At 37.8% G+C, this 15,214-nt stretch overlaps 1 protein-coding gene across 5 annotated transcripts in view; it reads left to right on the forward strand.

Annotated features, from left to right (window-relative positions):
* LOC126776355 (FERM, ARHGEF and pleckstrin domain-containing protein 1) overlaps window positions 1-15,214 on the forward strand; it is a 61,007-nt gene that overhangs the window by 16,010 nt on the left and 29,783 nt on the right. For all 5 annotated transcript variants that reach the window (XR_007669944.1, XR_007669945.1, XR_007669946.1 and 2 more), the window contains exons 4-10: window positions 4,323-4,427; window positions 5,057-5,279; window positions 10,684-10,807; window positions 11,989-12,053; window positions 12,970-13,148; window positions 13,644-13,804; window positions 14,822-14,896. Coding sequence is in view for 2 of the 5 variants with exons in the window: in XM_050498820.1 (XP_050354777.1) it covers window positions 4,323-4,427; window positions 5,057-5,279; window positions 10,684-10,807; window positions 11,989-12,053; window positions 12,970-13,148; window positions 13,644-13,804; window positions 14,822-14,896 (932 nt within the window). In the remaining 3 variants the exon portion in view is untranslated. The remainder of the gene's footprint in view (window positions 1-4,322; window positions 4,428-5,056; window positions 5,280-10,683; window positions 10,808-11,988; window positions 12,054-12,969; window positions 13,149-13,643; window positions 13,805-14,821; window positions 14,897-15,214) is intronic.

Genomic DNA, 15,214 nt, shown 5'->3' on the forward strand with positions numbered 1-15,214 from the left:
TGCCGGTCAGGGAGACCCGAAGAAACGGCTGTTCCGCTGGCCGCCCGTGGCATAGTACAGGGGCCCGAGCGTGCCTAACCAGCTCGTGAGGCTGCCCCACCAGGCCACGCATAATCTCGGGGTGGACCGTCGTGCCGGTTGGTGACCGGTAGGTGGGGTCCCGGCGGCCACTTCCGGGGGGGTTCGGGGGCCCTTCCGTCCGACGGGTCAGTGTATTTTTCCTTTTGGCAACCACTTGGGGAAACACGCCTCCACACTTTGCCCATCCCTATCGTGGCAATACATCGCTCGCTTCACGTCTCTTTTCCATTTAATTTCTCCCAAATGGCGCAACAAAAAAGAAATAACGGTCGTACAGCGGTGCTCACCCCCACCATACCCTCGCTGTTTGAGGTCGAGTTCTCTAACATCCGAGGACTCCACACTAACCTCAACGCTGTCCACCACCATCTCGAGACAGCACGGCCAGCAATGTTGTTTCTCACGGAGACACAAATACTCCGTCCTGCCGATACCAGCTACCTTAATTATCCCGGCTACACGCTTGAAGAATCCTTCAAAGCGAAAGCCGGAGTATGCTTGTTCGTCAGTACGGATGTTTGCTGTCACCGACTGCGCTGCTTGGAGGACCCCTCCTTCTCCATGTTGGTGGTACGTGTGGACCTGGTTCGTCAGAGCCGAGTCTACGTGTGCCTCTACAGATCCCACAATGGTGACTTGGAGACAAGCCGACTATTTGACCATCTTAGTCGGGTGGCAGATGCTGCGCAAGAGCAATTTCCTAACGCGGAATTGGTGTTTTTGGGGGACTTTAATGCTCACCACGAATCCTGGTTGAAATCCCTCAAAACTGACCATGCTGGAAGGACTGCTCATGCTTTTGCTCTCACACATGACTTGACCCAACTGGTTGATCAGCCCACCAGGATCCCAGACATTGATGGGCAAGCACCTTCTCTACTGGACCTTCTGCTGACTTCTCACCCGGTGGAATATCAGGTTGTGGTTCAGGCTCCTCTTGGCTCTTCGGATCACAGCCTTATTTCTACCAGAGTGCCACAGGCCAAGCTGCCGCCACTAGCGGTATGCAAACGTCGCGTTTGGCACTATAAGTCGGCGGATTGGGACGGTATGCGCGATTACTATGCGTCGGTCCCTTGGAAGGAACGTTGCTTCAGTGGGAATGACCCGACAGCTAGTGCCGCTGCTGTTGCTGGCGAGATCATGCTGGGAATGGAATACTACATTCCTAGCTCAGATCTCGTCAGTAGGAGTACGCGTAACCGTTGGTTCACTCGTGAATGTGCCGATGCTGTATCATCTAAGCAGGCGGCATATCGCAAGTGGATCAACGGCTGTATTAGCGGGGCATCTAACATTGACTCACTGAAAGCAAACTATAATAAAAATTCCAAGTCTTGTAGAAAGGCATACACGAGAGCGGATGCACAGCGCATTGTACAGATTGGTCATGACCTTGTTTCGCATCCTAGGGGCTCCCGTAGCTTCTGGCGTCTGACCAAGTCTGTGCAAAACAATTTCTGCCAACCTTCGCTGCCACCGCTCAGAAATCCGGACGGATCGCTAGCTCACAGTCCGCAAGAGCAAGCTGATCTCCTGGCTAAACTCTTTGCCGACAATTCCGTCATCGATGATTGTAGTGCACTGCCACCTACAATACCTGCATGTGGCCATACGATGCCTGACATTAAAATCAGGCAACGTGATGTGCGTGCGGAGCTGCAATCACTTGATGTACGGAAAGCTAGCGGTCCCGATGGAATACCAGCCATAGTGCTGAAGAAGTGCGCAGCGGAGCTGTCTCCTGTGTTAACGCGCCTGTTCCAACTTTCTCTCTCTTCGGGAAGTGTGCCGGAGGCTTGGAGAAGAGCTAATGTGCAAGCGGTTCCCAAAAAAGGGGATCGGTCTGACCCGGCAAATTATCGGCCAATAGCTATCACCTCAGTACTTTGTAAGGTGATGGAACGGATTTTAAACAACCAACTGATCCATTACCTAGAAGATCACTGTATAATTAATGATCGTCAGTACGGGTTTCGACCAAAACGGTCCACAGGTGATCTTCTAGCGTACGTAACACACCTCTGGGGTGAAGCTATCGACAAGCATGGAGAATCGTTGGCTGTCAGCCTCGATATCTCCAAGGCTTTCGACAGGGTCTGGCACAGAAGTCTTCTCTCCAAGCTACCGTCATATGGTCTGCCTGCTCAGCTATGCACCTGGATTGCCAGCTTCCTACACAAGCGTAGCCTTCGTGTTTTAGTAGATGGTTGCGCTTCACAATTCTATGTAGTGAATGCTGGGGTCCCCCAGGGATCTGTGCTATCTCCCACACTCTTTCTTTTGCATATCAATGATATGCTCTCCCTTGGGAACATACATTGCTATGCAGATGATAGTACAGTGCATGGTGGATACCACGGACGCGCAGTGGCTGGGCGGGCGGAAACTGAGGAGAGGCGGGAGAATCTTGTCATTGAACTCGATAGGACGTTAGATCTCATCGCCAAATGGGGCTCTGATAATCTTGTTGAGTTTAATGCCAAGAAAACACAGGTATGCGCTCTCACGGCGAAAAAGTCAACATTTTCCCCTCTTCCCTCCCTCTGTGGTACTCCGCTGGTGATGCAAAGCAAAATCGCCATGCTGGGGATTGACGTTCGCTGCGACCTTAGTCCAAGGGATTACATCGAGGCTGTTATAAAAACAGCTTCACGGAAACTCGGAGTTCTGAACAAGGTGCGGCGCTTTTTCACGCCACAACAACTGTGCCTGCTGTACAAAACACAGGTACGGTCTTGCGTGGAATATTGCTCGCACCTTTGGGATGGCTCCGCTAAGTACCTACTTGAGGCCTTGGACCGGTTGCAGCGACGTGCCGTACGCATTATTGGCGACGTAAAGGTCACAAACACCCTTGAACCTTTACAATTGCGTCGTGAGATAGCAGCACTGAGCGCTTTCTATCGACTGTATCACGGCGAGTGCTCTGAGGAATTATTCTCTCTAATTCCTGCTTCCCCCTTCCTTCTTAAGTCCACGCGAGCTGGTTCTCGATGTCACCGCCTAACTGTGACACCAATTCCATCGCGAACAAAGAAATTTGGCAACTCCTTTCTTTGTCGCACTTCCAAAAAATGGAATTCCTTACCAGCTCACGTATTCCCCTCCTCTTACAACCCGGGTTCCTTCAAACGAGGCGTGAAGAGGCATCTTGCGGGCCGGCAAGGCGAAGGCGGCTAGTGCAGAACGTTTTTCCCGTCTGTACTGGCCGTCGTCGCGTTTGGACTCTACTACCACTTACCATCAGGTGGAGTAGAGTCATTTGCCCTCCCGGCGATATAAAAAAAAAAAAAAAAAAAAAAACTACGAACATGCTAGATAATTATATGGATTTAACTAGTTTTTATGCTTTCTTGTTAATATCTGCTATACTATTTACTTATTAAAGGATACGAACGATATATTTATTATAACAGTAATGGAGCGCTACGAATCACGATTTCACGTTGAAAAATGCTCGAAAGCAGAGTCGCGCTCAAAATCTAATATAAAAATATTATTTTTATATTGCGGCACAGCAATATTTTGGTTTTATTTTTTTAAGTAAAATACTATATTCCTCGGCGTATTACGGAGTTCACAAAATAATGAGATAATATATTCACCTGTTCCTTCGTTTGCATGGAAGCCGTAATGTTTTTTCTATCAGGATATTATGTATTTTCGTCTCGTGCCTCAAACTATCAGTGTGACAAGATGATATTTTGTTTAGGCGTTGAAGCGTCAAAGTTGATAAAAAAATATATTTGATATATCAGTGAATATGGCTTATTTATTATCAAGCGCTTAATATAATATAACTTATTTTTCATATATAAATCATATATGTATATATGTAGACATTGCGATGAATGATCTCGAGGTTTCGCTTTCAAATTCCCCGGGTCTTATTAGGCTAATCTGTCTTGTCTCAATACCAACTAACAGTAGCATGTGAAAATTGGAAGTGTTTATGGTGCTTTACCTTGGAAGCACGTAAAGTTAACGTTTCCGGATTATCAGAGTATGAGAACAGAGAGTGTACTTGTGTTTGTGCACGTACTTGTGCATTACAATATGTCCCCTTGCAGTTGGCTATAACATTTTGAAAATGGCCACCGATTTTTGTATTATATAAAATAAAGATTTGCGTCGTAACTTTATCTAGATAATTAACTCTTAATATATAATCATAATTATGTATGTGTAACTAGCGTAAAGCATGGTTTTCTAAAATAAATGTAATATTCTTGTTGCAGTCAAAAGCACTTGGACGAGTATTGTTTGATCAAGTCTGTCGACAGCTGCACCTCCTGGAAGCAGACTATTTTGGACTCGAGTATCAAGATGCTAACGGAACTAAGGTAACTTTTACACTTTAGGAACAACTTCGAAGTAATATTTATTAAATATTATTTATATATTTATTTTGTTTTACATTGAAATGAGAATTTACTTTGTGTTCGTGCTCAGTGTCCCTGTGATTTAATGGAGAATATTGCTCAAGTTATTTGTTCTCTGTGTAAAATCCACTCGCAAGTTATTCCATCGCCAAAAGGCTGTTCTATATTTTTCTATGTGTTTGTACGTGAACAGTGTATACGTTGCTAAATTCACAAGGGATATAACTTAGATTAACTAACTTTGAAAGCAGAATGTATAATTCCTATTACAATTTTAATATTATTGGCATAGCTGACCGCTGAATAATCCATTTGATTGCCAGACTTATTTCTCGAAATAATCTAAGCTTAACAATGACATAGTAACGATTTGCACGGCGATGTTCAAGTTCGCATGTCACGACCCCGATTTCTTGGGCTGTAGAGTGACAGTCGGTCTCTTGTCCGAGCCTTAAAGAAGGTTTACTCATACTTGTATGAAAAATAGGTATATTGGTAGTGTCTCATACATATCGCTAGTATATCGATAGTTTTTAAACAAAAAACAATTAGCGTTTTTCTTAAATTAAAAAATATGAATTGTCTTACAGTACTGGTTGGATGTCGAAAAACCAATGTGCCGTCAAGTTGGTCTATCAATGTTGGAGCCAACGTTGAGGTTTTGCGTTAAGTTCTACACACCGGACCCTGCGAGGCTCGAAGAGGAATTCACACGGTACCTCTTCTGTTTGCAAGTGAAACGAGACCTCGCGCAGGGCTGTATACAATGCAACGAAAACACAGCAGCTTTGATGGCCAGTTACATCGTACAAGGTAAGATTTCACCAACGAATATTTCGGTTCATCATTCGCTTGTTCATATTCCGGTTGGTGCAACAATTGCAAAAATAGATTTGGCAAGAGTTCTTCTCCTATTCGGTAATGCCTTTACTAGTTGTTGATTTGAGGCTCTCGAATGAAAGAAAAAAAAAAGAAAAGTTTATTTGGACAGATATACTTTGCAGAAAAAGTTACTTCATAGTAAATATAAGATATAAGAAAAATAAAATTAGGAATGACTACTTTCCCAATAAATAGGAAAAAATATTAATAAAAAATATATAGATTTACTTAAAAATAATATATAAGCTATAGGGTATTAGCAGAAAGCAATTGCGGCAAAAAGCTATGGACCAGTTGCCAACTTTAAATCCCAGAATTTTTGACTGTCGAATCTGTTGAATATGCAGAGACATTTTAACGTAGTAACGCTATTATAGCGTACCTACAAATATTTTATAGAATAAAGGAATCAAATACATGTTGTTTTTAATATAAACCGTTTTACTGTAATACAGATTTTTATTTCTTCAATCGACTTAAAAAAGATGGAGATCTATTTATGTATATCTTTTGTATTATTAACCTATTTTCACGATTTTATTTTGCATTGGTTTTGGTATAGCTCGATGATTAATTAAAACAGGCCAATTTATATGCTGGGCTAAGGCCTCCTCTCCATTTTTGAGAAGGTTCGGAGCTTATTCCACCACGCTGCTCCAATGCGGGTTGGTAGAATACACATGTGGCAGAATTTCAATAAAATTAGACACATGCAGGTTTCCTCACGATGTTTTCCTTCACCGTCAAGCACGAGATGAATTATAAACACAAATTAAGCTCATGAATATTCAGTGGTGCTGGCCCGGGTTTGAAACCACGATCATCGGTTAAGATTCACGCGTTCTAACCACTAGGCCATCTCGGCATGTTTATCATTTAATTATTTATAATTATTCGAATTGTATCGTGCTGCGTATCAGAAGATTCCAGCTTCATATCCTGGCAGCACCGTGTCATGTTAATATTAGAGTGGATAACAAACACGTCTAAATTATTTGAAATCTACTTTATTATTGCTAAATTCCTTTTTTTTATAGAATAGGAAGGGGGACGAGCATATGGGCCACCTGATGGTAAGTGGTCACCAAACGCCCTTAGACATTGGCATTGTAAGAAATGTCAACCATCGCTTATAGCCAATGCGCCACCAACCTTGGGAACTAAGATTTTATGTTCCTTATGCCTGTAATTACACTGGCTCACTCAGCCTTCAAACCGGAACACAACAATATCAAGTATTGCTGTTTTGCGGTAGAATATCTGATGAGTGGGTGGTACCTACCCAGACGGGCTTGCACAAAGCTCTACCACCAGTGAGTTCATCTATTCGTACATACATCGTAATTTATGATGTTTATTGTTCATATATTTACACTATAATTTCAATTCAGTAGGTTATTTTAATTTTCTATTTTGTACGAGTACATGCGTGGCGTTGCTCTATTATCGATTAAAAATAAAAATCACAACTTACTTAGCTTTATTTATTTCGGACAAAGATAAATTATAACTTATATCATTAAAAAAAAAAATTAACAAATTCCAATTCATTCCAATGAGCAATTGTAAGTCAGTACAATTGTTATTTAGAATAAAGTTCAAAAAACGTTAATTTAATTTTTTTATTTATTTATATGTGTTTATTTTTAGATAACAGTGCTTATATCTTAAGCGAACTGTAACTACACTGTTACCTGAATTTCTTAATATATAATATATTACGTAACAGATAATAATACGCAGTATGCTATGAATGGAATGTCCTAGAAAAAGTTTATGAAAGCACCGACTATGCGAAGAATTCGCTAGGGATTCATTGTCTGTTTCGGAGTAGTTTCGTGTGTATTCCTTGCAATGTGTAGTATTATTACGTGCTAGTTACGAATATGGTGCCCGTTTTGGGATCGCGAAATTACGTTTTACGGGCTGTGGTGTTGGTGATTTCTAATTATATAGTCAGTTATATTAAGTGGTAGGGCTTTGTGCAAGCCCGTCTGGCTAGGTACAAGCTACTCATTAAATATTCTACCACTAAACAGCAATACTTAGTATCGTTGCGAACCGGTTTGAAGGATGAGTGAGCCAGTGTAACTAAGGGCACAAGGTACGTAACATCTTCGTTCCCAAGGTTGGAAGGCAATGTAAGAAATGGTTACTACATATATATGTAGTTATTATGTTTGGTAATCTCACTAATGTTATGAATAAACTGACATGTCTGTTGTTACTAAACGTGAATCTTAACGAATAACGTTGTCAAATCCAAGCAAGTTATATATTACTAAGTTATAAGACGTCGATACTTGTTATTAGGAAGAGTCCTTCATTTGATGATGTGGACCCGCTCTAAGAAGTATTTATTTTAACGAAACCATTTCGTAATGTTGCGTTTTTTAACTTCATCCAATCAGCCAGTTCTAAGTACAGTCTTTTCTTTAGCACTACTATATAAATATTGACGTAAAAATAAATGTAAAACCTATAATTCGTTGATTTTGAAGTAGTATATATATATATTTTTTTTTTATTATGTTTATTTATGAATATAAATACCGAGTATGAGTCAGTTATTTTCGTTTAAATACAACACAATTATGTATACGCCGGTTCCAAATTCTTATTATAAAGTTTGATTTATGTTTTGAATATACGATTTAAATGTGTTTGGGATCGACATAAACAATGTGTCGCGCTGAAAAGGCATTTACAGACATTAAAAGTTAAATAATATTTCTTTAATTTATATAAATCTAATATTATTTTTTAGTTAATTGTTTACCTCGCTGCTTTTACATACAACGTACATTTTGTGCTATTATGTACATTCAACGGTTTAGTTAAACACTGATTTCGCTCTTTCTGTTATTATCGATTTCACATTCGAAAGAAGACAGAAGACAGCATTGTTTAACTAATCATCCGCTAAGCAACGTATATAATATATAATAAGTAAGGCCGTTAGTTATTATGTTTTAATTATTTTGAAGAACTTTTTAAAATCAAGTTATGAGATACAATCGAGTCGATTGTTATAATTTGTGATTTGTATTTAAATTTGCGTCATTTGATAATGAGACTACGCCGCCGTTGGTTTGTTCTGCCACTATAGTTTTCTTGTAAAATTGTTATAACACTGTTCTAAAGGTAATTCTGAAACCAGTATTAAATATAAATGATATTTCATATAATGTTTTATTTTAGTTCATTAATGATATAAAAAACACTATCGGCCTATTCATAAAAATAAAAAATAAACATGTCTATAGTAGGCATTCCAAACAACGTAACATCAGGAGAAGTAAACGATAGAGAAATTATAGATTTATATATTCCATGCGATTTTGAATGCGGGTTTTAACCCACAGTCTACGGTTGATGTAATCACGTGCTCTAACCATCAGATCACAGTACGAGGTCGTATTTAAATAATTAATAATTTTATATAACGAAGACGAGATACTGACGCGTTTACACATTAGTCGCTAAAACAATGACCGCGCTCGACCTTCAGAGTTGGTCATCAATTATGCAAATGTTTACTTCACTTCACACTCATGGGAAAATGATTCATTAGATCCTTTTTAGAATAATATTAATTCAGTGCCTGGTGCTAAAAGAGCCTATGTCAATATCCCTTAATTTTAATAATCAGGACTGAAAGAATGAACGAATCTCGGTAATTTGATATAACTTATGCATTTTTGTTGTATTATTGTTGGTATTATTAACGTTAAGCTGATGGCGTTTTAGTACATATAAATTTATAAATTTTTAATGGTTTCGCTAACTGCTATATTTGGTTACATTTAACTCAATCTTTGCCCTTGGCCCTTTTACCCACTGGGCCTCAGAATTATTCTTTTTACTTCTAAAATTTGTTTTATTTGCAATATTTTAAAACTCGTACGATACGAGGTACAAAATATTGCAAATATTATTAATATTATATTACTATTGTTTTTGCTATTACACGATAATTGCACATGTGTGCTATTCGATAATTAAAAGAAAGTTTTCTTTCTTGCATACGGCACAAAATTTAGACTTAGCACTATGACCGGTTCGGAAACTTTATAAGATCCGGGTTTAGAAACACAGCAAGGTTTTTTCGGTCTAACTTTTTAATTGTTTAAAAATTTTAATATGATGAAGAAATATCGCCAGCAGGCGATCGTTTCATTTTTATGGTGCATGCTACGACGGTCATAACGTCAAGGGCCGTTACTTGATTTGAAAAACTTTGTGAGGGATATTCGGCGCGTGAATAACACGATATATATTTAATTAAATTAACTCTCGTCTTTTCCTGGTAAATTTATAATACGAGATGTGATGAATAATGACAGTCATTTTACTGGTGGTAGGGCTTTGTGCAAGCCCGTCTGGGTAGGTATCACCCACTCATCAGATATTCTACCGCAAAACAGCAGTACTTGGTATTGTTGTGTTCCGGTTTGAAGGGTGAGTGAGCCAGTGTAATTACAGGCACAAGGGACATAACATCTTAGTTCCCAAGATTTGTGGCGCATTGGCGGTGTAAGCGATGGTTAAAATTTCTTACAATGCCAATGTCTATGGGCGTTGGTGACCACTTACCATCAGGTGGCCCATATGCTCGTCCGCCAACTAACACTAATAATAATAAAAATATTTTTTTCGAAGAAATATAGCGGAAAGTATAAAATAAATAGACGGTGTAATCGAACACGAAATCACTTGATATATTTATATTCTTTATGTTTGCAATGTTTTATTTATTTAAAAAAAAACACTTGTTAAAATCATTCTCGTTTAATATCCATTTCCGTATGTAATTTCTCGTTTGTACTTTATCGCAAAGTTTCAAAATTCAAATCGTATAGTATGATGGAGGTGTAAAAAAGTATTTCTTCTAAGAAAATAAGAACCGAAACGCCTGTATCATTTTTGTATAACTATTTTAAAATTAATAACTCAATAACATTACGTTATATATTTGTTTCTCAATCCACCAGTTCAAAATTGGATAGCGTGGTGGAATAGGCTCCTAATCTTCTACTCGATCGGAGAGGACTAAGCCTAGCAATGAGACAGTTAAAGGCTGTTACTTTTTATAAATATTATTAAAATATTTATAATTTGATTTGGATTTGACACGATTCAAGGTAGCCTGCGCAAGCGATCCCGTGGCGCTTTTCGTTAAGACGGAAAAGGTACCGCTGGTTTTTTAGTGGGTATTCCGATGTTCGGGGCGCACTCGGCGCCTTGGACACCGGCGAGCCACACATATCCCCCACTGTTCCTGTTAAAAAAAAGGTTAGACACGATTAATGCATCGTTGATTCATCGTTTGCAGCGGAGTGTGGCGACTTCGTGCCAGAAGACTACCCGGACCACACCTACCTCAGCGGCTACAAGTTCTTTCCCGGCCAAGATTCAGAATCCGAGAGGCGGATAATGGAGAACCACAAGAAACATATGTGAGCCAATACACTTTGTATAAGCTGTAAGCTGAGTACAGATTTTATATAAAGGAGCAACTTGATTACCTTCTTATACCTGTCTGTTTTTTTTTTTTTTTTTATAGAATAGGAAGGTGGACGAGCATATGGGCCACCTGATGGTAAGTGGTCACCAAACGCCCTTAGACATTGGCATTGTAAGAAATGTCAACCATCGCGTATAGCCAATGCGCCACCAACCTTGGGAACTAAGATTTTATGTCCCTTGTGCCTGTAATTACACTGTGCCTATACTATGCCTGTTATTCGTGTCCCATCCGTCCGACCGATGTAACATTGTATTATCTATTTTTTCCAGTTATGTTCCTATTTAAATTTTACTTTGAAGCAATAAAAAGTCTTAAATTTTTCGGATAACGCTTGAATCTTTAGCGACTTTTGTGTTATATGTATTTTTTTTAAATATTTTTACAATTTTTAAAATCATTAAATTAAGAAAATAATATGTTCGTCATTGCAAAGTTATGTCGATTATAAAAACTTATATCTGTCAAAAAGATCAAGCTAACTTGTACAGGGTATAGAACACATTTCTTTATAAATAACCGTCTTACTTAACTATTTAAATAATTTATATATACATTGCATCAATTTTGTAACAATATAATATTATTGAAATGTATGTAAGCACTTCGAGAGAGCATGTCCGAGATGACCTAGTGGTTAGAACGCGTGAATCTTAACCGATGATCGTTGGTTCAAACCCGGGCAAGAACCACTGAATTTTCATATACTTAATTTGCGTTTATAATTAATCTCGTGCTTGACGGTGAAGAATAACGTCGTGAGGAAACCTGCATGTGTCTAATTTCACTAAAATTCTGCCACATGTGTATTTCACCAAACCGCATTGGAACAGCGTGGTGGAATAAATTCTAAACCTTCTCCTCAAAAAGGAGAAGAAGCCTTAGCCCAGCTGTGGGACATTCACAGGCTGTTACTTTATGCAAGCTCTAATAAAGTGTATTAGATATGAGATATTTTTAACATGATAATATATAAGGTGTAAGTAAATTTTTTCTATTTGTTAAAGTAGAAAATAATGTTAGTAAGATGACGAGGTCGTTTTATATTTTGTCTGCACGGCTGTGTTCTGTATGAATCTCACATTATGATAATGTATGCTAATCTCGTTGCAGCGGCCAAAGCCCCGCGGAGGCAGATTTGAATTTATTAGAAACAGCGCGAAGATGTGAATTATACGGTATGTAGAATTTGTATACATTATGCACCGATTATTACTTTATCAATGTCAATGAATATATTAAAATATATTATCGACTTTAATATAATAATGTCCACCAGACCGATTTCTGCCACGGCGGCTAATCTTGAGTAAGATTTGCCAACTACGCAGGAGATATTATAGTGCACAAGTTTGTGCAAACACAGATGCAACTAATTCCCTAACTCTCATAATCCGATGGGACGGCAATCCGACACGACCGGAAAGAGTTCAGGCGCAGGACTTTACGTGCTTTCCGAGGCACGGGAGTGAACACACATCCAACTTCCAGACTCCGGGCTGCTACTAAGAATTTTCTGACAGAAAAACCAAATAACTTTTTATTGGGCCGACCTGGGAATCGAACCCAGGACCTCCCGAGTCTGCGGCCTTACATCAAGCCACTAGACCAACGAAGCGACTTTATTATATATCCAATTTAAAACAAAAACAGTTGTTTTTTTTTGGTTTATAAACGTCTTTCGTATAGATTTATAATTGACAAAGTGTTTGTTAGTATGGACAGCAAAAATATTTAAAATTTTAGTTATTTCTGTCAAAATAAAATAAAATATCAAAATTGGATTTACCAAATAAATTACATTATATATATCATATTTTTTAATAAGATTAATTTTTGCTCATTTTGGTATTGTTATATTAAATTAGGCTATTTAACTGAATAAATATTAAAGCTATGTACAGTTCTATTTATATAAATCACTAGCGAGAAAAGGTACATATTTATAATAAGATTTATTGTATAAAAACCATCTCCATGAAAGAAATATATATTTGTACCAACTTTCATGGTAAATAATAATAATTATATTAATCTTAAACAAAATATATCAACATCCATATTAACCCTTTGATTTGTATATGTTGTGTATAGGTATAAAAGTACACGCAGCGAAGGATCACGAGGGCGTACCGCTGAACCTCGCAGTGGCGCACATGGGCATCGCAGTGTTCCAGCACTTCACTAAGATCAACACGTTCAGCTGGGCAAAGATCAGGAAAATATCATTCAAGAGAAAACGATTCCTAATCAAACTACATCCGGAGGGATACGTAAGTATAACTCTATATATTATAAATAATAGCTGGGTAGGAATTTGTGTACCCACTCATCAGATATTCTACCGCAAAACAGTGAAGTGTGAGTGAGCCAGTGTAATTACAGGCACAAGGGAAATAATATCTTAGTTCCCAAGGTTCGTGGCGCATTGGTGATGTAAGCGATGGTTAACATTTCTTACTCTTATTTATTTATTTTACAATGTATATGGGCGTTGTTGAACACTTACCATCAGGTGGTCATTTTGCCCGTATATTGCTATGTAGTTACAAGAAAAAACTATAAATCGGTCTATACGCGATGAAAATACTGCTTTAGACGCGATTGTCTCAAGACATTACATAGATTTGAGACAATCGCGTATCACCAATTACAATTTACGATCTGATTTTCAAGTTGCTAATAATTTTGTGTTTATTACTTTAGCATTTGTTAGGAAATTATACTTATTGAATGTGTTATATATTATTTATCTCTTTTTTGAACAGGGATACTATCGCGATGTTGTGGAGTTTTTCTTCGAGAGTCGTAACGAATGCAAGAATTTCTGGAAAAAATGCGTTGAGAATCATGGCTTTTTTCGCTGTTCGAGCGTGCCACGCCTGCCCAGACATAAGACTAGGGTTATGTCTAGGGGTTCCTCCTTCAGGTAACTTGGTGTTATCATTAAGATAATTATGATTATCTTGATATCATAAATCTGAACCTAAAAATCTTTAATTAAAATGGTTATTATAAAAATCTTTATTTAAAGTGGTTAGTGTTTTTTGTACAAGCCTGCCTAGGTCGATACCACCCACATATCATTATTCTACGTGCAAACAGCAATGCAAATTATTGTTGTGGTTTAAACGGTAAGTTCTCCAGTGTAACTAAAGGCACAGGGGACATGACGTCTTAGTTGCCAAGGTTGGTGGCGAGCGATGTAAGGGATGGTAAATCGTGGCTGATAGTGTTAATTTACAACCAGATGGCCCATTTGTCAGTCTGTCCGCCTATTTATATAACAAAATCCAAGAGTTCATTACTGCGAAAACACTCATTCGACATTTAATATAATTATCACTCAATATTCGAAGATAAAGTCTAAATTCATATTCAATTTACAATTAAACTTACTTATTTATTTTGTTGATCAAAATTTATTATTACTACGGGGTAACTCAGATCTGAGCAGAATAGGCGAGAGGTCGCTTTGTTGTTGTTTGTCGTATGAGCTAATACATCTCACAAAAGAATTATTAATCAGTCGGATAACAAAGGTATATACTATAAGAGTATACTGGTTCCTTGTGTTAGAAATATGTACTTCAAAATGTTAAGAGAAACCTTTTATATTTGTACGAAAGTACATTACTAATCGAAAATTACTGTTTTTAATTTGCTCATTATATACTTACATAGTAATAACAATCTTTAAATATGTACGTATTATGTTGGAAGGTTTAAAGCTTATTGGTTACTGGTCCATTGCGAGTTTTCTAATTGAGATTCCAGAGTCTCATCTTGCAAGATTGTACTCACGATGTACGAACGAAATGAATTATACCAAACAATAAGGCAATGAAAACTCACTGCTGCAGAATTCTTGCTTAAACTACCCGTTTTCACTAGTGAGCTACCTTGGCTCCTGATACCATTACATGCGTTACTTAATATTTTATAGGTATAGTGGAAAAACTCAGAAACAAATTGTGGAGTTCGTAAGAGATAACTACGTAAAGCGACAGACATTCCAAAGGTGCGTATCAATTGCTGTTCCCTAGCTGACCCTAGTTTGTTAACAATTAAAAACTTACCTTGCATGACATAAAAATGAGCTTAATTCAAAAGTTATTTGCAGATATGCTTTGGTAGATAATTTTAGTAAGTAATTGCTTGTAGATAGACAGCTCCTAGTTTGTCAATAAAAAGTCACGGCTTATGTATATTTTAAATCATCGGTTGAAATATCTGAATTGGATTGTTCGTTCAGATATGACATTTTTAATATAATAATTTATTATAAATATTCATTGAAAATAAAAACATAGATAATGAACTTGAAATAGTACACACT

Source organism: Nymphalis io, chromosome 2, assembly GCF_905147045.1.
Source record: "Nymphalis io chromosome 2, ilAglIoxx1.1, whole genome shotgun sequence".
Classification (NCBI taxonomy): domain Eukaryota; kingdom Metazoa; phylum Arthropoda; class Insecta; order Lepidoptera; family Nymphalidae; genus Nymphalis; species Nymphalis io.